We start from the raw sequence: 22516 nt of genomic DNA on the forward strand, positions 1-22516 counted from the left end.
TTGCTGATATTGTGAAAGTAATGCAGGGACATTTAGAACCAAAACCATTGTTGACTGCAGAAGGCTTTAAGTTTCATAAGCTGAATCTAAAGGAAGAGGAGTCCATTTCTGTTGATATGATTAAATTGAAGAAATTGTCGGAGCATTGTCGGTTCAGTGATGGGCTTAATGATGCATGGTGAGATAGTTTAGTTTGTGGAATCCTACAAGAAAGCATTCAAAACCAGCTCCTAACTGAAGCACAACTCACATTTAAAAGAGAAGTTGAAATTGCTGTATCAATGGAAACAGCAGACAGAGATGCAATTGAGTTGCAGTCAGGAATGAAATGAGTGTGAACACAATTACAACATCTAAACAGAAAGCTGTCCGGCCAAAGAAGTTCTGTTACTGTTGTGGCAGGGGCTCACATACACCAGACCAATGCAGGTTTAAAGGTGAAACTTGCAGAAAATGCAACAAGGAGGGACCCCTACAATGAGTATGTCAGGCAGACAATAATAAATGGACTGCACAGGAAAGAGAAAAAGATAATAAGTCAAGTTGCAGTTTCAAAAAGAGCACTAATCTGCTTGCTGTTCACAAAAAATCTAATAACAATGAGAGTGACACAGGACTGAGTATCCTTGAGATTTACATTCTGAAAACTAACTGGAGATAAGCAATGTGGCTTACACCAGAAGTGAACGAGAAATTAATTGAAATAGAATTGGACACTGGCTTGGCTATTTCAGTCATTCCACAAAATGAGTGTGAATGGCATTTCAAAGGTACTGAAATGAAGCCTGCAGATATCCGATTCAGAACTTATAATGGAGAAAAGATAATTCCTAAGGGAGTAACTTTTGTAACAGTAACATACAACGGCTTTTGGGCTTGTACATGGTAAAAGCAGGAGGGCCAGCATTATGGAGCTGTGATTCGCCGAGGCAACTACAACTTGATTGGAGATCCATCCACCAATTGTAAGCCACATCCCCTGCAATACAGTCAATTGAAAATGAATTAAGAAAGGTACTGGATGACGCTGCAGCAATTCAAGGATGGCATTGGATGGTATCGATAGTAAATTAATGCTAACTGAAAATGTCACACACAAGTTTTACAAAGCCTGTTAGGTTCTTGATACTATTCGTGATAAAATAGCCAGTTAGCTAGATTGCATGGAGGCTGAAGGAATTCTTTCCAAGGTTGAGTGGAACCCATGGGTGATGTTAGTGGCCCCAGTAGCCAAGAAGAATGGACCAGGTGATTCTAAGGTCACCATCAACCCAGTATTGAAAGTAGATCAATACCTTCTTCTAGAATAGAGGATATCACTGCAGACCTTTCTGGGGGGGAACACTTCAGCAAAGTGGATTTAGCTGAGGGTTACCCTCAGATGGAGAAGGAAAAAGAGTATAAAGTGTTTCTCACCAAAAACTCTCACAAAAGGCTTCATCACCGTAATAGACTTATTTCTTGTGTTGCATTTGCACTTGTACTCTGGCAGAAAGCCAGACCTCAAGGCTGCCCAGGCATCGAATATTACCTGGATGACATCATTGTTACCAGTAAGGATGACAGGGAACATGCCCAAAATCTCAAGACAGTATTAAAAAGATTAGAGGATGATGGGCTCAGAGCATGATGCAACAAGTGTGAATTCTTTAAACCAAACATCACCTACTGTGGTCACACTATTGACACATAAGTGTGTTGAGAAAATTCAAGCAGTGGTGATGCCCCAAGGCCAAGGAATGTGTCAAAGTTGTGGTTCTTTTTCAGATTAGTCAATTACTAGAACAGGTTCCTGCGAAATCTGGCTATGGTGCTACATCCCTTGAACTCCTTACTGCAGATCGGGAAGAAGTGGCAATGGACAAAGGAGTGTGAGGCGGCTTTCCAAAAGGCAAGGGAAATGATGATGTCAGACACTGTACTCACACATTTAGATCCAGAGCGAGTGGAATTTGCCTGTGATGCGGTGCCTTATGTTATAGGTACAGTCATATCACATGTTATGAGTGATGGAGGTGAAAATCCCATAGCCTTTGCATCATGTTCCGTATTGCTGCAGAGAAAAATTACACACAGATTGACAGAGAGAGAGGCCTTGAGTCTGGTTTGTGTTGTAAAATGGTTCAAGCAGTATTTGTACTGATCATCAATCACTACTGCCTGTTTTCTATCCACAGAAGGGTGTTCCACTAACAGCAGCAGCTCAGATGCAGAGATGAGCTCTGTTTCTCGAAGGATACAATTACAAGTTTGAATTCAAGAGGACAACTAATCGTAGAAATGCTGATGGATTGTTCCATTTACCCTTAGAAAAGGAAATACTTGAAAAATGTACAAGAGAGAACACTCTTCTTTCTGTATTCTCCCTAATGCAAATTGAAAATTCAAAGTACATGTATTATCAAAGTATGTATACTATATACAACCTTGAGATTCATCTCCTTACAGGCAGTCACAAAACAAACAAACCTAGCAGAACACATTTACAAACAATGTCAAACACCCAATGTGCAAACAAAAAGAACAGATCATGGAAACAAGAACAAGAAAGTAAATAACTTTCAGAACTGAACTTCGTGAAAATGACTTCACAGCCACAAAGCCAGTCATCATTGTAGCCTGTCCAGAAGCCCATTAGTTGCAGGCTACAGCCTCAGTTCAGTGCAGAGATGATTAACCTCGCCAAGTAGCGAGCTGAACACTGGCCTCTGGCCCCAACACTCTGACCTTTTCAATCTGCTTTGGTGCTAAAGTCAGCCAAACATTGACTCATTCCTTGCTTACGGATCTAGGTCCTGCCACCTTGATATGCTCTGCTGTTCTTGGGTCATCCCTAGTGTTCAAGCTAGGATGTTCTCAAACCCAGTCTCAGCAGAAGTATGCAGGAAAAACAGCTGAGACAAATTGAGGGCTCCTCAGTTAAGGAGGTTCAATGTATCACTCCTGGACAAGCAGTGCTGGCGAAACACTACAGATGCGATCAAGAGTGGGTAGTTGGAAAGATTAGGGCAGAATTGGACTGCTCCCCTACGCAGTGGAGATTGCATCTGATGTCATCTGGAAATGATACAATGATCAACTGAGGAGAGCAGAGTCAATTGTTAGAGAAGAAAGGTGTCCAGAGCTGTCAGAATCACCTCTTGTAGTCCCAGAGTGAACTCCTAAAATCACCACGGAGAAGGCCCCAGAACCTGAGTTAGTTTCACAGTTGCAAGTCTCACCTGCTAGGCAGAGTGCCCCCACCCCCTAGCTTGTCAGGAGAGACTTTATCCCACAAGAATAAGAAATCTTCCATAGCAATAAAATCTTTAGGCCTGAATGGACAATTTAAAATTTTCTCTGCTGTGAATGCCTACATACTGTAGTAGTTGTATTATATAGCAAACTGTATTATGTATTATATATATATATGTATATATATACACACACACACACACACACACACACACACACACACACTGAATAGAGAATATATACTGAATATGTTACATATTTGAGTTGAGATGCATTCTATATTTTGTTGGAGTTTCTAGCTAAGCAAGGAGAAGTGTAATGTATTTAATATTTCAGTAATATTGTAAATATATTGTTTGATTAAGCATTCTTTGTTTACTTACTCATTTTGTGTTTTATATATAAGTACTGTACGTGAATGGCATACGTCATTATGTCACCACGTCATATGTGAGTGCTTCACTAAAGTAAAACTAAGTAGGCAATTATCCCGGCTCCTGTGTTTGCCTTTCAATTAGTTTCTGGAGTTACAGAACAGAACAGATTTAATGGCTAGAGGCAAAGATTGACCTTGAGGAAAGCTAGGAAAAACAAGACGTATTCTACAAAGTATTGACTAATCTGTTTCATGGCAACAAACCAAGGCTAAGAACTAAGAATTGAAAACTTTCCTCCGGTTTGATGTCCTTACTAGAGAGTTGGTTTATATAAGTAGCCTCATATTTAAGTAATATTCAGAGAAACATTTGTATCTTATCTGAAACGGCGTGCTTATAAATCAGCCTGACGGTAGCTCTGGTGGTCTTACATATAGATTTAGAATCCAGACATTGCATCAATAAAAATACTTAAGCAAAACCTCAGCTTTATCTATCCTATTAAGCTGTTCAATAGATGGCTCACTTTGACTGAATTCAGTTCATTTAATTCCACAGAAGGTTAATTACAAAATGATCAATAATTTATAAACATATCATCCACCAGTCTGGAGAGATGCAGTGTAACCACTTTACGTAAATCTGTTAAAGAATAGGTTATTCTTCTCATGACTTGAAAAAAATCTTTCACTTCAATTTATTTCAGTCTAGAAGAACATATAGAATAAAATTATAATTAAGTTATGCCTAAATTCACTTTATTAAGAATTAAAGTGGTTAAATTAAAAGTGAATACTCACAAGCTCAGAATGTATTCAACAAATATTACCAATGAGAGATTTCAGGGTTACAGTTTAAAATAATGACAAAATGGAATCGCATTCTAGCTGTGCCAAATGTAATATCTTCTTTCATCTCTGCACAAACAAAGAATTATTTCAAAAACAAATGTCAAAATTCATGTGGTACTCCAGTAGTGCATATAATGAATTTTGACATACATAATGATGGATATATCAAATAATAAAATTCTATCCAAGAAAATATTTGTTATTTCATTAGGGAAATGATTTTCTTATTTATTCAGCCACTGTTTTCTAATCTTCTCAACTGTGTATACGCAAATATCTATAGATAATATAACAGCAAAAATTCAAATGTAATATAAAATAATCTCCATATATTTTAAGTGCACAAATAGGTTTTAAGATAGCAAGTAATACTTTGTTCTTTTTTATTTTTACGTAAATGAATAGATAACAGCTGGAACATTCCCAAGACACAAGCTTGAGCTCCTCATTTCATATTGCTCAGATCATTGACAGAATAAAATAGCTTGGATTTAATTCACTAAACAAAGCAAAATGTTATTTTTGAGTAAGAGTTTATCGAGGAAAAGATAACTTTTCTTTTACTAAGAATACACTTAATACCAAGTAGATGAATAGCTAGTTTTAGTTATACAATTCTTTGGAATGAGCTACAAAAACAATCTATCAAAAAAGGTCCTAGGAAAAGAATTGAACAGTGCATATTTAAAAAGATAAAATTTTATTTTGCTTGTGCATTAACAATTTGGTTAAATCTGCTCTATACCGGATGGGCAAACTTTAATTTATGAGGCAAGATATATAACTTAATTTATCACAAGAATCATTCCCAGGTACTAAAATGTTAAAGAAAACATGTACATGAAATAACATTCAGTGGATCAGCAACCTCGCAGTTCCTGAGAATCCATTTAATAATGAATAATTGCATTGGGCTTTATTTTTCCCAAGAAAATCAATTACAAGGAACCTCATTTTTAGTGAATATTTGCACTCATCAGGTTATATGCTGGTTTGGGGATGGTGGCTGGCCACTACTGACCAAAAGCTCACTCAGACCAGCCAACAAGCTGCATAAAAGAGGCCCTAGGCCGTGGTCAGTAACTCCCCAAGCCTTTGCTCTATTTACAAAGCATGATTCAGAAGTGTATTGGAATACTCACCGTTTGCTCCAGCAAAAGTCAAGAAGCTGGGCATCATCCAGAATAAAACAACCTGTTTAATTGGCACCACAGTCACTACCTTAAATATTCACTGACTCCTCCCACCATTGCTCCAATGTGGCTACATGTGTGTATCATCTACAAAATGACACCTGCAAAATCACCAAGACTGCTTTAAGTAACACACACAAAATGCTGGAGGAACTCAGCAGGCCAGGCACGACTGCTGAAGGGTCTCGGCCTGAAACGTCGACTGTACTCTTTTCCATAGATGCTGCCTGGTCCGCTGAGTTCTCCCAGCATTTTGTGTGTCTTGCTTGGATCTCCAGCATCTGCAGGATTTCTCCTGTTTGTGAAAAGACTACTTTAGTATCACAAACCCGTGACATTTAACAAAATATATTGTCATTTCTTAATTATTGCTGGGTCTAAATGCTGACAAACTATGTTGTCATTTCTTAATTATTGCTGGGTCTAAATGCTGAAACTCCTGACCCAATAACACTATGGGAGTAATTTCATCACACAGAATGCAGCTGTTCAGGAAAACAATTCAACATCGTATTCACAAGGTGAGTTAGGAATGGGCAATAAATATTGGCCCTGGTAGCAATACTCACATGCCTATCAAAGAATAGAAAGTTCAACCAGATTTTTACCCAGGGGCTTTGTAGCTAGCTAAAAGGACTTAAGGAAATGTTCTTGACAGAGTAGACTAGTTTCAAACTGAGATGAAAATCTAATGATGGACCAACTACCTTTGCTGTGTTTTGCTTTACAATAATCATATGTTTGTTTCTTTGTTCAAATTTGGCATGAAGATACTGTGCAGAAAATTTCCTGATGGAATGATCATGCCTGCCAGTCAAAATTATTATCAGAGGATACAGTAATCAATCTTCAGAGCTTCAGTAATCTTAAAAATAGTTATCATAAAACCAAGATCTTTTAAGCATTAGGCAGATTGTTGATTAATTTTTGAAGACGATAGCTTTGGATACATCATTTTTTAAAAGCAATATCTGGGTAGAAGCAGAGGATCCTCAGACTCACATCACATGCTCACAGTGTTCTCCATAAATCTCCATATTCATAGTTAGCTGCAGATTCAGTGTGACTGCCTCAATCTTTCGCTCTGACGACCTTCTTGCTTATGTTATTTTGCCATTTCTGAGATACTATCAAGCTCAGTGACAAGGGTATTGCTGTTGAGGCTTGGGAAACTCAGAGGCTAAATTCAGTCCTCAGACTTTGCCTAATATGTCCTTCTGAAACATGACCCCATCACAGAACATCAGCCCACATGGCCCAGAGAGTTTTCTCATAACATCTTCCCTCCAGAGCCTCTAATCCTATACAATCTGCTTTTACCTCCTGCTTAACATTCAGAAAATCAGGCCTATTGTTTCAGCATGTCCTTGCGCCAACCAAACACATGTCCTCCAATCTTAATTCCACGTTCTTCCCTTTTTGTCCAGTTCTACCTCACTTCCATCCAGGATAACTCGGATACCTCTAATGCTGCTTAACATGGCTGTGTACACCCTTCATCCCATACCAATAAGGTCTGATGACCCTTTACTTCTTCCTTGAATGGAGATCCAACTGGTTTCCCTGCATCAACACCTATTGAACTTGTTCTCACACGACTTCTACTTTACTCACTTTCTCCAGATCAAACATGTAGCTAAGGGAACCACATAGTCCAAAACCATGCAGAAAAATATCTGTTTTAAATTTTTTTGAGTCCTCTCTTTTCAATCTTTTAATAGTACTTATTCAATTGTATTTGCATTACTTCCTGTGTCCATACCTTCCAGGCAGCTTCCTGTCCCATCTAGAAGGACAAGAACAGGAGATACCTGGGAACACCACCACTTGGAATTACCACCCCCCCACGCCCAAGTCATTCACCATCCTGGCTTGGAAACATATTGCCCTTCCTCCATTGTCACTGGGTCAAAATCATGGAATTCCCTCCCTCACAGCACTGTGGGTGTACCTACACCTCAGGAACTGCAGTGATTCAAGAAGACAGCTCAGCACCACCTTCTCAAGGGCAACTAGGGATGCGCAATAAATGCTGGCTTAGCTGGTGATGCCCACGTCCCTCACATGAATAAAAAATACATAACTCATAAATGTCATTACTTTCACTGCAAATTTCCAGACTGCTTGCATTTTCACAGGATTTATCTGTGTCCATCACAAAGGATAGGTTAATGACCAATATCTGTTACAAGCCTACAACTACCTTGACCATGCTTCCTTCCATTTTGTCTTGTGCAAGGATTTCTTTCTCCCTGCTCTCATGACACTTTCCAAATACAGATGTCTTCCCATTTCATGAATTGTGGCTTCCAGTCTACTACGGATGCCAGAGCCTCAGTGATGCACCCATTTCTTGCACATCTGCTCTCACACCCACTCCATCCAACCCGAGTAAGGGTAGGCTCATCTGTCCCTTAACTAGGCACAACAGGTCATCCTTCACAATCAGCACAACCTTCAAAGAGATTGCAGCAGTGGGCACTTCTTCACCTCCTCTCTCATCTATGGTCTTTAACGTTCTCCGTAAATCCCCATCACTATGAAATTATATTTACTTCTTCAAAAAATAAGGTAAACTACATCATGTCAGATCACAAAATCTAATACTTGAGTGAAAACAGTGTGTAAACAAGAAAATTACTTTCTGTTCTTAAGGAGAATGCTGTTCAGAAATGCCACAGGTATAATGGGGAAGAAGAAGAAATAATGCTTGTCCTCTGAACTTTGTAAATCAAGCTTGGCTGCTCTTTTGGGATAGCTGAAACATTTTTTTTATATCCATATTTGCAAAATACAAGGTTAGAATTCTCCCTTTTGTTGAAGCGTAATATATATTCGAGTACGTTCCATGTATTCTGAGTTTTAATCTTAAGGAGTTATATTAGGTCTCCATTGATGTCTTTGCAAGAAAGGAAATTATGTGCTGTTTACCCTCATTTGCTAAGAAAATGTATGGTTTTCATGCTATTCAGGCCCAAGGTTTTCCCAAGTCACTACTAACATGGTTAAACATGGTATTTTTCAGGATTCTCATGGGGAAGGAACAATTACTTGGTTAAAAAAAGACAAAAGAAAAGCTATCTGATTTACCTTGAATACCATTTTCTTGCCTGAAAAATAATAAAGTCAAATATAATGTACCAGTCTACACATATTAAAGATCACCATGTTCATTATGGGTCTTTTATAATGGCAAATCATTCCCAAAATTTTTCATAGGTCATATTCTATAGAATATGAATAAAGGAATCATCTTGATGGCTGAATGATTATTTGTTCATTTGCAGTCTTCAGCTAAAACTAAACATGTAAAAACTATTCCAAGAAGTTGAAAAATTAATACTTGAAATGAGCAGTAGAATTTATCATTAGTTTAGAATTAATACACAGAACATTTCAAGCTCGATGTGAAATTATAAGAATACTGGGTGTTTCATCCTAGTTCTCAATAGATAAATTGACAGCACACAAACTGCCCACTCTTCCCAAATGGGATTAGTTTTTTTAAACAAGGTCATATATCACTCTGATTAAGGCAGATATTTAGATCAATACCAAGACATCAGTAAATATTGACTCTGCACTTTCTTTGTAATGAATAGATTTTGGGAAGCTGTTTAACATAAATGACTTTTGTGTTATACATGTGTTAATAAATATCATTTATAATTTCCAGCAAAATAATTTCTTTAACGCTATGTTTTACAGATCTTACATACCTTCATAAATATATAATAGTAAATAAAATCATCATATAGGATACTGATTATGGCAATATTGATATTATGTGCATGAGATGTTAAAGCTTCATTACTACTTTAATGTGTTAATAGTTTGGATTCATGTGTAAAAGAAAGATGCCAGATAGTAACAAATCCAAGAAAAGTTTATTATGAATATGGCATTTGCAGGATGATAAAATCAAGTTACATAACCATGTATGACATGTTTCTTTGAATTGATGAAATAATCTACAAAAGTATAAAAGAATCCTGTTGTAAATGAAGTATGTACATTGCAGCATTATTTGTGATCAATGAAATGTTCTTTTAAATAAGCCAGGCACTCAATAGGTTAGCTTCAGTTAGCTTGAAGTTTGAACCACAAAAATAAATGTACCATAGTTGTCTCTTTAAATTTACTTTTAATTGTTTTGTATTGTAGAGTTTGTAACACTGTTAAACATTGATACTAACAGAACCCCTCACCCCATTGTTCAGCTACTTGGCACCAATTCCTCATAAAATATTTTATATACTGGTACAAGAAATAGTTAAAAACACAGACACAGCCTTCACAGGTGATGAAATTTTCATATTGTAATTTGAAACACTATGTGATTTGACAGCAGCTGTGATTATTGTTAGTTCAAATCACCAGAAACCATCTGACACCAACACAGACACATTAAAAAAACAGCTCTTTTTTGCTGTTTTAGCTGTTGTTTGCAGTTAAGAGCACAAGGGACTCTGGGAATGTTTATAGCTGAGGCTCCATGGCGGCAATCTGTCACATACATCTGAGCCTGACTATTTAGTGCATTGTTTGGCAAGATGGAAGATAAGTCATACCCAGAATTCCTCTGTGAAAATGGTTCCATTAACCATGAGCTAGTTAAGAGTCTTTTATCTCTGAGAGAGGTCGGAAGAATACACAGCAAAGCAACAGCAGAAACAAAAGGTATACAGACAGTGGAAGCAGCAATAAGGTGACACTACAGAGGAAGGCCATCACACAAAAACATCACCTCCCAAGAATCACGGGTTCACGAAGATTGCGGTAATGAAACTGACCATTACAGACTAGAGATAAAGCACAGTGAAGACAAAGGACAATATTGCCACATTAGCTTAGTATATACTGCATATAGTAACACACATTAAATTCTGCAATGGAACTGACAGTCAAGGACACTTACACATTGTACACATTACTAATCTCACTCTCATTATTAGATGCCTTAATGAACAGCTGCCAAAGATGGAGTGAAAGAAGCATTTATACTGACAATCACAAATAGTGTCAAACACTAGAATGTGGTTTTTGGCAAAATGATGACAGAAAAATAGAATTGTGAGTCTCTGTGCAGTTTTAATTTTGTGTACCTATTCCAAGCTTATAAACCCAATCTTGAATTTCTACTTCAGCACTAACTAAAGTACAATTAGAATTTCCTCTATTGAAGTAAACAAAAGATAAAGAAACATAACTTGTTAAATATTCTTCTTATGTTCTAAAACAATGTTATTTTAAGTTGCAGATTAGTCTCAGTTATACTGAGAAAAAATATAGCTGAAAATAAATGCAAGTTTTTCGCCTCAACTCAATCTCATTGAGTTTCCTTAAAGCACTTTGAAAAAAGGCAGAACGACTATAAAAACTGCATGAGGCTTTGTTTTTTTTAGTCTGGAGGTAAAGTTTGCATGGCTGCAATAAATGCTAACACAGATTCTGGTCGTAAGAAATGAGGAGACTGCAGCCACAAGCTAACAACTAACATTTGTCTAGTACAAAACAGCACTCTCCCATAAATTCCAGCCCATATGCTGCATATTTTATGAAGACAACAAAGATTAATAATTGTAGCACCATGGTAGCAAAAGTAATGTCTACTTATGGTTCATTAACTACACATGGATTCCATCTTCCTACAGTTTTCAAGAGTTTAACATTCTAGTCACAGGCCAGAATCAAATTATGTAAGAACCTAAATTGCTTTATGTGCAAGTAAGAAAAATCTGAATCATAAAAAAGAATTAAACTCTGCATAAAATTTCAAAATACTATGCCCTATTTTTAAAAAGAAAAAAAAAGAAACCCCTTTAAAGTCTGACTTAGTCAAACAGGGTTAGCTTTCTATACTTACCTCCTTCAACCTTGATCATATCAAGATCATTATACATTATAATATGTGATTCTTTCATTTTACAATCTCTTTACCATTGCATTTGCATCTTATGGCAGAGGCATGTACACATTAAAGGCATCTTCACAAAGATGCAAAGGAAAACACACCTTGGAAGGAACATTTACAATTAACTGGTAATTCAACTTTCTGAAGGCAAAAAAATAACTCTTTACATTACAGAATGATTAGTCATAGTTTGAGACATGAGAACTGTTGTACTGATGGCATGAGCTGACCTGCTCAAGCTCAAAGTGATAGCACTAGAATTCAGCTGAAAACATTGTCTATGCCTCAGAATTTAATACTGAACACAGTATACGGTCATAGTTTAATCCTCTTTGCGTTCCAGTGTTTGTGTGGTGTGAATACCATTACTGTACACAGGAAACGGAAGTGTGGAAAAGAGTCCCTCTGCTGTTGTGAACACATTTCCTGTAGGAATTTGGGCCAGACTGGCCCCACTCACAGTGCTCCCGAATGGCCCTGACATATTAATTCGATGCACGTGGTGGTAAAGCATTTCCATTGGTGTTTTGGGTTCTAGCCCAAAACTGGAAGTGTTAACATCCACAAAATTGACAGCATGAGTGTTAGGCAGCAGGTTGCCTTGCATGGCAAAGGTCACCTCAGCTGGGGCATACCGAATGGTGCCAGTGGTATACACCCTCTGAGGCGTAGTGCTGGTGGCAGCGAGAGTTCCTGTCACTCTGTGAACTAGGGGAAGTACCACATTACCGGCCTGTAACCTCTGCAGTGTCTCCAGGTCACTGGTATACAGCACAGAACTAGTAGTACTGGTGCTGCTGAGCTGCTTGTCGCGGGGAGAAGCTGATAGGGGAGGGGATAAAGGATCTGTGGCAGGAGCTAAGGTAGCACTGGATGAGGTGCTAAAGTGAGTTTTACGACTGGCAGTATTTTCTGTCCCCGGTGGGGTAAGAACAGAGTCTGGAATGGTGACATGTAAACTAGTGTTGGCTTGTGTTGAGGGGAAGTGCTCAGAGCTTGGGGGCTTGGTCATACTATAGGGTGATTCATTTCTTGAAATCTCTCTGTTTGGAGGGTAATTCCAAATACTGCTATCATTATCAAAATTTATAGGTTCTGTAATTTCTGTTTTAATTTTAAGCACTGAGGCACTGTTTGGTGAAGACAGCAGTTGTGGCTGGTCTACTAAATTTGAGTCAAGTCCACTCGGGCTCGAAGCACTTGACAGCCTCCTACGTGTGACACTCCCTCCCTTTTGTTTTTTCCTCCTCTTCTTCCTCTTCTGGTGTTTACTGGAAGGCTGGATGTTCAACTCTCCGGCACTGTCCGAATCCTTGGCACTGTCTGACGTCACTGATTCACGGTTTGGCAAGCGCATCTCTGATTCACTGCCTGGGTACCGTTCTACTTTGATCTGAATGGAACCAAAAGTGCCAAAGCTGTCCTCAGCTACTTTCTGACTCTCATATTCTGAATTTTCAAAACTGTCATCACTGTCCCTGCTATCCTGATTGCTGGAGCTATTGTCATCGTCATTGCAGTTCATTTCATGGTCGGAGTGGCTCCCGGATTGTTTCTTTCTGTCTGATTCCGGATCATCACTGTTCTCAGACTGGTTTCCCTTCTCATCTGACTTGGAATTTTCATTGTCCTCTGGAGAAGATGAGGGGGAAATTAGTTAGTCCTTTGATGAAACTAATTTGATTATAAAAGGTAGAATTTATATCCTTCTGCTGGAAAGAACGGTTGGCCAAAGCATTTTGGGAAATAATACAGCTATTACACAAAGCAAGTGTGTACACACACACATTCACGCACACACATGAACACACACACACACACACACCTGCATGTGCATGTGCAGGGTGGGGGGGAAGGTGATGTTGAAGGGGGATATATTAATACAGGGGTCCCCAACCTTTTTTGCATCACGGACCTGTTTAATATTGACAATATTCTTGCAGACCAGCCGTCCTGGGGGTGGGGGGGGTGTTCAAGTAGGGATAAACTCACCTCAACATGTCTTTTACAGTTAGGGTTGCCAACTTTCTCACTCCCAAATAAGGGACAAAAGTTGCAGTCAAATACGGGACACTTATGTTTACCCTGAGAAAGACTAACATGACAATGAATCCTTGCATGGGCACCTGTGTGCGCATGCGTGATATGCGCATATGTGCCGATTTTTTTCTCCACAAATCGGTTTTGGCTTAATCTTCCTGACTACACTGTACATACATTATTTCTACTTTGTATAGGCTGTGTATTTATCATATCATTCCTGCTTTTACTACATGTTAGTGTTATTTTAGGTTTTGTGTCTTATTTGGTATGATTTGGTAGGTTGTTTTTTGGGTCTGGGAACGCTCAAAAATTTTTCCCATATAAATTAATGGAAATTGCTTCTTCGCTTTAACCATTTCGGCATGAAAGGTTTCATAGGAACGCTCTACCTTAGTGGGGGAAATATGGGACAAGGGCGGTCCCGTATGGGACAAACCAATTTAGCCCAATATACGGAATGTCCCGGCAAATACGGGACAGTTGGCAACCCTATGTTCAAGTTCAACAGTGCGTGACAAGGAATGAAGAAAGGTGCAGCTGACTCATATCGTTTCCTCGTGGCCCGGTGGGTGGGGACCGCTGTATTAACAGCTTAAAGTTCATTTCATTAACACACATTTTAAAATGTCAGTAACATGCAAACATTAATGACATCCAGTCACCCTGGTATATTAATGAAAGAGATTTCATACAATTAATCTCACTATTTAGATAATAGGCACTCAGTTTTAGGAGATTTCAACATCTGCCATCATTTTTGGAAGACATTTCCTTTACTGGCAGTGATCGGAGGACAGCTGACAGAATAGTCCCTTTGTTACTTTTCAGGTAGACTATTCAATATTGGTTGAATTAGGCGATGCAGCCAGGAATACTTGCTCAACTGTCACATGAGCAGCCAAAAGAGCCCTTATAATAATACTCAACCATTTCCAATGGTAGCAGCTAGCAGTTTCTGCTATTCTGCTTTATTTATATCAGAAGATAGATTTGTCAATAGAGGCACCCTCACAACATTTGTGTTGCACTCCGGTGCTTGAACATTGGAAGGACAACTCTACAGGAGTCAAATATGTAGCGTTTTTACTTGTTTAGTTAGAAACTGCAATAAGGAATTTGATAATCTGGTATGGGTATTGCTCTACATTAGTGGAAGTTCTACATATATTATCAAAGCTACATACATCAAAGTTGCTGGTGAACGCAGCAGGCCAAGCAGCATCTATAGGAAGAGGCGCAGTCGACGTTTCAGGCCGAGACCCTTCGTCAGGACTAACTGAAGGATCAAAGCTACCTGTTTTGTGGGAGTGCACTGAGAGATGAGCCCTTTGAGGCCACAAACAAAATGATAGATGTGACGGCAAATGCTCAGGAAGGAATAATATGGACTTGTGAGCTTTTAAACTGCAGAATCCTTAAATATTAACTGCTTGATTTACATTCAAGGCTCTCAGCAAAATCCCTATAAGAGATTGTGAAGGGTTCCCTCTATCAGGCTCTTTGATGTAAAAAAGGGACATAAATGCCACAACTCATCATGATATCAAATGAATTCCTGCAACACTGGACTGAATTTGCCTCATAGATACCGGCAGTTTTCTAGAGAATATTTGACAATTATCCTGGAAAATGCATGTCAGGACTTTGGCCCTTATACATGCAAACCCAGAAGATTCTAATTTGCAGAGGAATAAATCTGTTAATGTCATAAGACATAGGAGCAGAATTAGGCCATTTGGCCCATAAAGTCTGCTCTGCTATTTCATCACACTGATTTATTTTCCCTTTCAAACCCATTTTCCTGCCTTCGCCCTGTAACCTTTGACACCCTTACCAATCAAAAACCTATCAACCTTTGCTTTAAATATACTCAATGTCCTGGCCTCCACAGCTGTCTGTGGCAATGGTACACCACCCTCTGGCTAAAGAAATTCCTCCTCATCTCTGTTCTAAAGGGACATCCTTCTATTCTGAGGCTGTGCCCTCTGGTTATACAATCTTCCACTATTGAAAATATCCTCTCCACATCCACTCCATCTAAACCTTTCAATATTTGATTTCCTCCTGCCCCCGCCCCCCCATACTTCTAAACACCAGCGAGTACAGGCTCAGGGGCATTAAACGCTCCTTATACATTAACCATTTCATTCCCAGGATCATTCTCATAAACCTCCTCTGCATACTCTCTGGTGGCAGCACACCCTTCCTTAGATTTGGGGCCCAAAACTGCTGACAATACTCCCACATGGAGAGTGACTCCCACATCCAAGTGGCACAATACTAGCTACTTAAAGTTAATCAGAAGTGCATGAACTTGCTGAGATTTCAGTACTGAGGAATCTGGTCACAGAACTGGAACCAGCTTCAACCTGATACAAGATGCACCAAATCCATTCATCGGAATTTTTTAAAATAGCTAGAAAGAAAGACAAAAAAATAAGTTATATTCTTAAATTAATAATACTTAGATTAGTGTTTAAATCACTTAAATGTTTTAGGGTTTTAAAATTTTTATTTATTTCATGTTTATTATTTCCAGAATGCTCTAAATGCCAGGGATGATTCTGGCTTGACTGTAGGAATCAGCTACTTTGCAAGTCCACGTCAATCAGGAGGTCCAAGGGGCTCTCAACCAGCAAGCTCAGTCTTATGGGTCTGAATGAGAATGGTATTGGCAAGTACAAGCAACAGGCTCCACTTGGCAAAATCCAGGTCATTAAGTTTATCTACTTTCAATGCTCTGTAACCTACAGTGGTATTGTGGAGTTTAGCAGCTGGCATCCTAGTAATTGCACTGCAGAATTACATATAGTCCGGGTCAAACTTCAGAAATTGATAGGATTAACTTTACTTGTTTAAGAATAATCAAACTGATGTGCAGACAACTAAACAAATAGTGAAAGGCACCTGTAGGTAGCTGGTGTCTTTACAAATACAAATGATCTGTCATACTTGCAACATCAGCCTATTAATTCTTAATCTTTTCCTGTCAATGTTATGATACGTCCCAGAGGATGCAGTACATTGTAGCATACTCAAATGTATGCTTCTGGTAAACAGAGATAGCAGTACCCTTTGACTTGTATTTACATGTTTTGCATTATATATTTATTAATTTGTTTTGAAATATTTATCAACCATAAATAATGACAGTGCTAATAAATTGTAGGAAGAATACACAAACAATATGGATAAAAAATAGAATTTGAGACTGGCAGAAATGGCTAATGCTGGTTTTAATTTCACAAGCAATACCTGAGTTTTCTTTAGAGTCAGATTCAGAGTCAGAAGTCTCAGACGATTCGGACGTTTTTTCGGGAAGATTAGGAAGCTGTGCAATATCCATTGGGATGTCCTTATACTCGAAGTCACTAGGGAAACAACATTCACATTAGATTCTGCATATCTGTACCCATTGCCACTTGACATTAAAAAGGAAGAACTATAACTCATTCTTCAAAACATTAAAGGATTCAGCTGCAGACAAATTAATATTTTGACTGCAGCCATTTCAACATTAGTATCACTATTTCCTTCTGATCAACTATTAGATGGCATCAAATTTTTAAAAAAGGACAATTTCATTCCTGTGACAAGATTGTGAAATGCTGTTACTTTGAACATTAACTGTTTCTTTCTTTACGAATGCTGCCCAACTTGCTATTTCCAGCATTTCCTATTTTTAATTCAGCTTTCAAACATATGCTATTTTCATTTGCTTTTATACTTTTGTTCAGATATTCACTTCATCACGATCTTCCCATCATTTGTTATAAGTAATTTCACATTTTTAAATGCTGTAGCCCACATAATGAAGTCCACATCAGGACTTTTGAGGTACCTTCTCAGGAAACAGTTTATCTTTATTCTTTAACTTGCAAGCAAGTAAATGGTAGGGAATTACTTCATCCAAGCCAAACCAGGTAAAATTTAAAAGCAAAACATTACCAATTCTGCAAGTCTGAGATAAAAATATAAAATGATGGGAATAATCAACCAAGCAGCATTTGAGTGGAGAAAAATAGAACTAACATTTCAGAATAATAGTTGGCAAGTTGTGAAGGCAATGGTAACTATAAGTTCATCTCTGTAACATCAAACCAGTTTTCAGCAGACTTAAGTAAAATTAGTTAAAGGGCATCCAGAGATAGAACAGGGACAAATGAAGATGGTTGTGATGGTTGGAAACCAATCATAGATTTCCACCAACTAGAAATTCAAAAGCAAATTCCCATCAGACCACATATCATCCTGCCTTGATGTAGGCTGCTTTTCCACCATTGACACTGGGTCAAAATCCGAGAACTTCCAAGAATTATGGGTTATTTCACGGTTTTGTCATAGGAATGAAATTGTTCTTCTTTAAAAATTTGATGACATCTAATGGTTGATCAGAAGGAAATAGTGATACTAATGTTGAAATGGCTGCAGTCAAAATATTAATTTGTCTGCAGCTAAATGCTTTAATGTTTTGAAGAATGAGTTATAGTTCTTCCTTTTTATAGGTCATGGGTTATAGTTTCTGGCAGAAGTTAAATAAAACAGGACTAACAATTATGAATGTTCATTATGTGATCAGTTTGGCCAGCAATTCCCACACCTCTAACAAAGAGAAAACCCTGAGAAAAGCCACAATCTGGTTTTCTGAATAAGACTTGGTTGCCACATCCATGCAAAGCTGAGTGAGGAGAAACTTCTGTAACCAATATTTAAATAGATGGAAGCCATGTACCATGCACTATTATGGTAAAAACATCATAATGACCACGTTGTTTAGTTACCTTTTCCACATTGGCAATGTAGTTACTAATGCTGGCAAATTAGTTACTGTTGTTATGCTTCTCCATTTTTCTTCTTACTAACTATATATCCTTCAATGTTTTCATAATACTTTGGATCTACACCAATGATATCACACAATGCCCTCCTTCTCAAAGTTCAACTTTCACAACTTTGCTCTTGAAACATGGTGAAGAAGACAAAGTCACAAGGGTTTTAATGCTGAGGTGAGGCAGTCAAGGATAGTTGGAAAAGGAAGAAAACCAGATAAATTCTGAGGGATAGGACAGGGAACGTGCTTTGTTGTCATTGGGGGGAGAACCTGCTGAAGGGATAAGCGAAAGATTGAGAAACCCTGTTTGAGAACAATGACATTTTTCACTGTATCAGAAGCAGGTAGGATGGTTAGCCTTGAGGTCATCAGATTATTGAATTGGGTGGGCCCTTCATTATTGCATTGTCTAACACCAACATACATACTTATTTGTAAATGTCTGATGTCTATCACTCATTGTCATAAGTTGGAACACTTAAAAGGAAGAGGTAAATGTGGTTAACAGAGCTTGAAAGTACCAAGTCCATCTCATCAAGTGCACATTTTCATCTGTGGGTGACAGTGTACTGAAGGAAATAGCAAATGGCGCATTCTTTCATAAACACGAAGAGTATGGGAATGTATCATTACAAGCATCAGTTAAATAATAGTTCAATATTTCCTGGGTATTCATTTTCTGCTCATTTACAGCAGTTTACTCCACTTGAAGCAACAGTCCTCTAAAGCAAATTTACTCTCAGTTAACATGCTCAGTTTCAGGAGTAATAAATGAAAATTCTATTATAATCATTTCATCAAAAGAATCAGTTTTTTTTAAACTCATGTGGGAATGCTGAATGTCAGAACAAAATCAATCCGCTGCTGCAGATTTATGTGTTATTCCTTCTGTTAGATATCATTTTGGATTTTACCCAAGACAATTCTGCTCCTTCTACAAACGTACTATCCTTCATGAATTACTCCAAAGCCATTTAAATATTCTAATCCAGAAGAGTTTCTCTGTTGCAGTTCATGGTCATCTCAAGGTTAAAATCCACTTGCAATGTATTTCCCAAATGCTTTTTAATAAATTACAATAGCATCTACATTTCTAAAGTAATTAATTTGCTGAGAGATTCAATGGGGAGATCTTGGGATCACAATAGATGATACATAAATGCAATGATTATTGCTTTGCTTCTGAACTAGCACAAACAACAAATGCATTTTAATACAAAATTATTTACTGTGTTCTTCCTATTACCATATAATATATTTTTATCTATTTAAATAAAGGAAAGCATGAATAACACAACAATAAAAGGCAATATGGAATGTCCCCATTAATGCTGTCCTCACCTGTATCTCCTCCATTTCCCGGACATCCGCACTCACCCCCATCTTCCCGTTGTCTTACCAGGGATAGAGTTCCTCTTATCCTCACTTACCACTCAGCATCCAGCACATCATTCTCTGCCATCTTCAACAGGACCCTACCACCAACATACCCTTACCTTCCCCCCCATTGTAAACCATATATATGTTGTAACTGGGTTAATTGTCTGGACACGCCCCTCTGCTGAATGCCCCGTGGCTCCTCCCACAGTTCCTGAATAAAGGTGATTTCGCCCTGCTCCTCCCCCTCAGTCCGGGGGCAGACACTCACCATGGAGGTCGTATTGTACAGAGAATAAAAGCCTTTCAGTATTTTACCCAACTTCAGTCTTTTGGAGTTATTGAAGGTGCTTCAATTTTATTCGCTATAAATTTTAAAGCATGGAACATTCACTGAGACCCGACAAGTTAGTCCTCGATCCGCAAATGCCTGAAGCTGGAAACGCTTTCAAATTCTGGCTGGCCTGCTTTGAAGCGTACCTAGAGGAGATTAGAGCGACTGACCCCGTAGCGAAGCACAGAGGTCTACTCTCCAGGGTCAGTCCACGGGTCTATTCGCTGATCAGAGACCAGCCGAGCTACGACGGTGCGATGAGCGCACTCAAAGGACAATACCTGTGGCCGATAAACAGCGTCTACGCGCGACATCACTTAGCGACATGGCAACAAAGGCCCAGGGAATCAAGTGCCGAGTTCGTCCAGGCCCTACAGACGCTCGTGCGAGCCTGCAATTGCCAGGAGCTGACGGCGGTGCAGCAAGCAGAACTCCTAGTGAGGGACGCCTTCATCACGGGGACCAGGTCAGTGTATGTGCGCCAGCGGCTGCTGGAAAAAGCTGACCTTACTTTACGTTCGGCGATCGAGCTGGCCGATACGCTGGAGGCCGCTCTGCACAACTCTGAGGCTCTCCAGGCATGCGATTCCCCTGATGGCCTCATGGGCACTGCAGACCCCGCAACCCGCCGGCGAATCGACCACGGCTGCTGCCAGTCGTGAGTCCGCGAAGTGCTACTTCTGTGGACCTGAGAAGCACCCCCGGAAGCACTGCGCGGCCCGACAAGCTACCTGCTCCAGCTGCGGAAAGAAGGGCCACTTCGCCAAGGTCTGTAAGTCGAAACCGCGAGCGGGATCTAGCAGCGCCGCGTGCGAGACATGGGGGTCACCATCGTGCCTGCTGCCATCTTCCCTGCACACCGCCACCACGTGCGAGACATGGGGCGGCCATCTTGGTCGGCGCCACCTCCCACCGCCTACGACCAACGGGTGCTCACGGGGCACCCCACCACGCCGGACCAAGACAGCGAACCCACCCTGGCTTCCGTGACCCTCGACCAAAGCGCTCCCCACCAGCTCGCAAGGTCAATGATGGACATCCTGGTGGAGGGGCACAGGACGAGCTGCCTGTTTGACACAGGCAGCACGGAGAGTTTTATCCAACCGGACACGGTACAGCATTGTGGACTCGTGATACGGCCGGTAAGTCAGAGGGTCACCATGGCTTCCGGGTTGCATACAACAGACATCCGGAGGGGTTGGCTAGCGACACCAGTGGTGCAGGGCACAGAATATCGAGACTTTACGTTACTGGTCATGCCTCAACTGTGTGCCCCTGTGCCATGGGGGCTCGACTTCCAGAGCCACCTGAAAAGCGTGACAATGAAGTATGATGGGCCCCTCCCACCAATTACTGTCGTAAATCCCCAGTTTTGTAGGAATACGTCACATACCCCGCTACTGACCACCCACACACACGGACCCGCACATCCCACCCAACACAATACCAACTGCCGCACTACCGACGCCACTTGCGGCCTCTCCACCCTCAGGATCCCTCCCCCACCGCTGTTCGCCAACCTGACCCCCGACTGTAAACCCATGGCAACTAAAAGCAGGAGGTACAGCGTGGGGGACAGAGCTTTCATTAAGTCGGAGGTGCAGCGGCTGCTCAGGGAGGGGGTCATTGAGGTAAGCACAAGTCCTTGGAGGGCGCAGGTGGTCGTTGTTCAGAACAGGGAGAAGAATAGGATGGTCGTGGACTATAGCCAGACCATCAATAGGTTCACGCAGCTCGACGCGTACCCTCTACCCCGCATCGCGGATATGGTCAACCAGATAGCACAGTACAAGGTGTACTCGACCACAGACCTAAAATCCGCTTACCATCAGCTCCCCATCCGCCGGGAGGACCGCCCTTACACTGCCTTCGAGGCGGACGGCAGGCTTTATCAATTCCTGCGCGTCCCCTTCGGTGTCACGAATGGTGTATCTGTCTTCCAGAGGGCAATGGACCGGATGGTGGACCAGTGCCAACTGAAGGCCACGTTCCCATATCTGGATAACATCACCATCTGTAGTCACGACCGGCAGGATCACAACAACAACTTCCAAAAATTTCTCCAAGCGGCCAAAGCTTTCAACCTCACCTACAACAAGGACAAGTTTGTATTCGGGACCACCCGACTTGCTATCCTTGGGTGTGTTGTGGGGGCCCTTGGGTGTGTCGTGGAGAATGGAGTCATTGGCCCTGACCCCGACCGTATGCGCCCCCTGTTGCAACTCCCTCTTCCCAACACCCTCAGAGCCCTCAAAAGGTGCCTGGGCTTCTTTTCATATTACGCCCAATGGGTCTCTAACTACGCAGACAAGGCCTGCCCCCTGGTCAAGTCCACCACATTCTCCCTCTCAGACGAGGTCCG

The 22516-nt window shown here is 40.2% G+C and overlaps 1 protein-coding gene across 4 annotated transcripts in view; it reads right to left on the reverse strand.

Moving 5' to 3' along the window:
• Positions 1 to 9567: 9567 nt before the first annotated feature.
• The window catches only part of LOC134347808 (neuronal PAS domain-containing protein 3), a 1099666-nt gene continuing 1086717 nt past the window's right edge, over positions 9568 to 22516 (reverse strand). For all 4 annotated transcript variants that reach the window (XM_063050259.1, XM_063050267.1, XM_063050274.1 and 1 more), the window contains 2 exons: positions 16868 to 16983; positions 9568 to 13201 (listed from right to left, as the gene is read on the reverse strand). In XM_063050259.1, the coding sequence (XP_062906329.1) occupies positions 11892 to 13201; positions 16868 to 16983 (1426 nt within the window). In that variant the 3' untranslated portion in view covers positions 9568 to 11891. The remainder of the gene's footprint in view (positions 13202 to 16867; positions 16984 to 22516) is intronic.

This window comes from Mobula hypostoma, chromosome 1, assembly GCF_963921235.1.
Source record: "Mobula hypostoma chromosome 1, sMobHyp1.1, whole genome shotgun sequence".
Lineage (NCBI taxonomy): Eukaryota > Metazoa > Chordata > Chondrichthyes > Myliobatiformes > Myliobatidae > Mobula > Mobula hypostoma.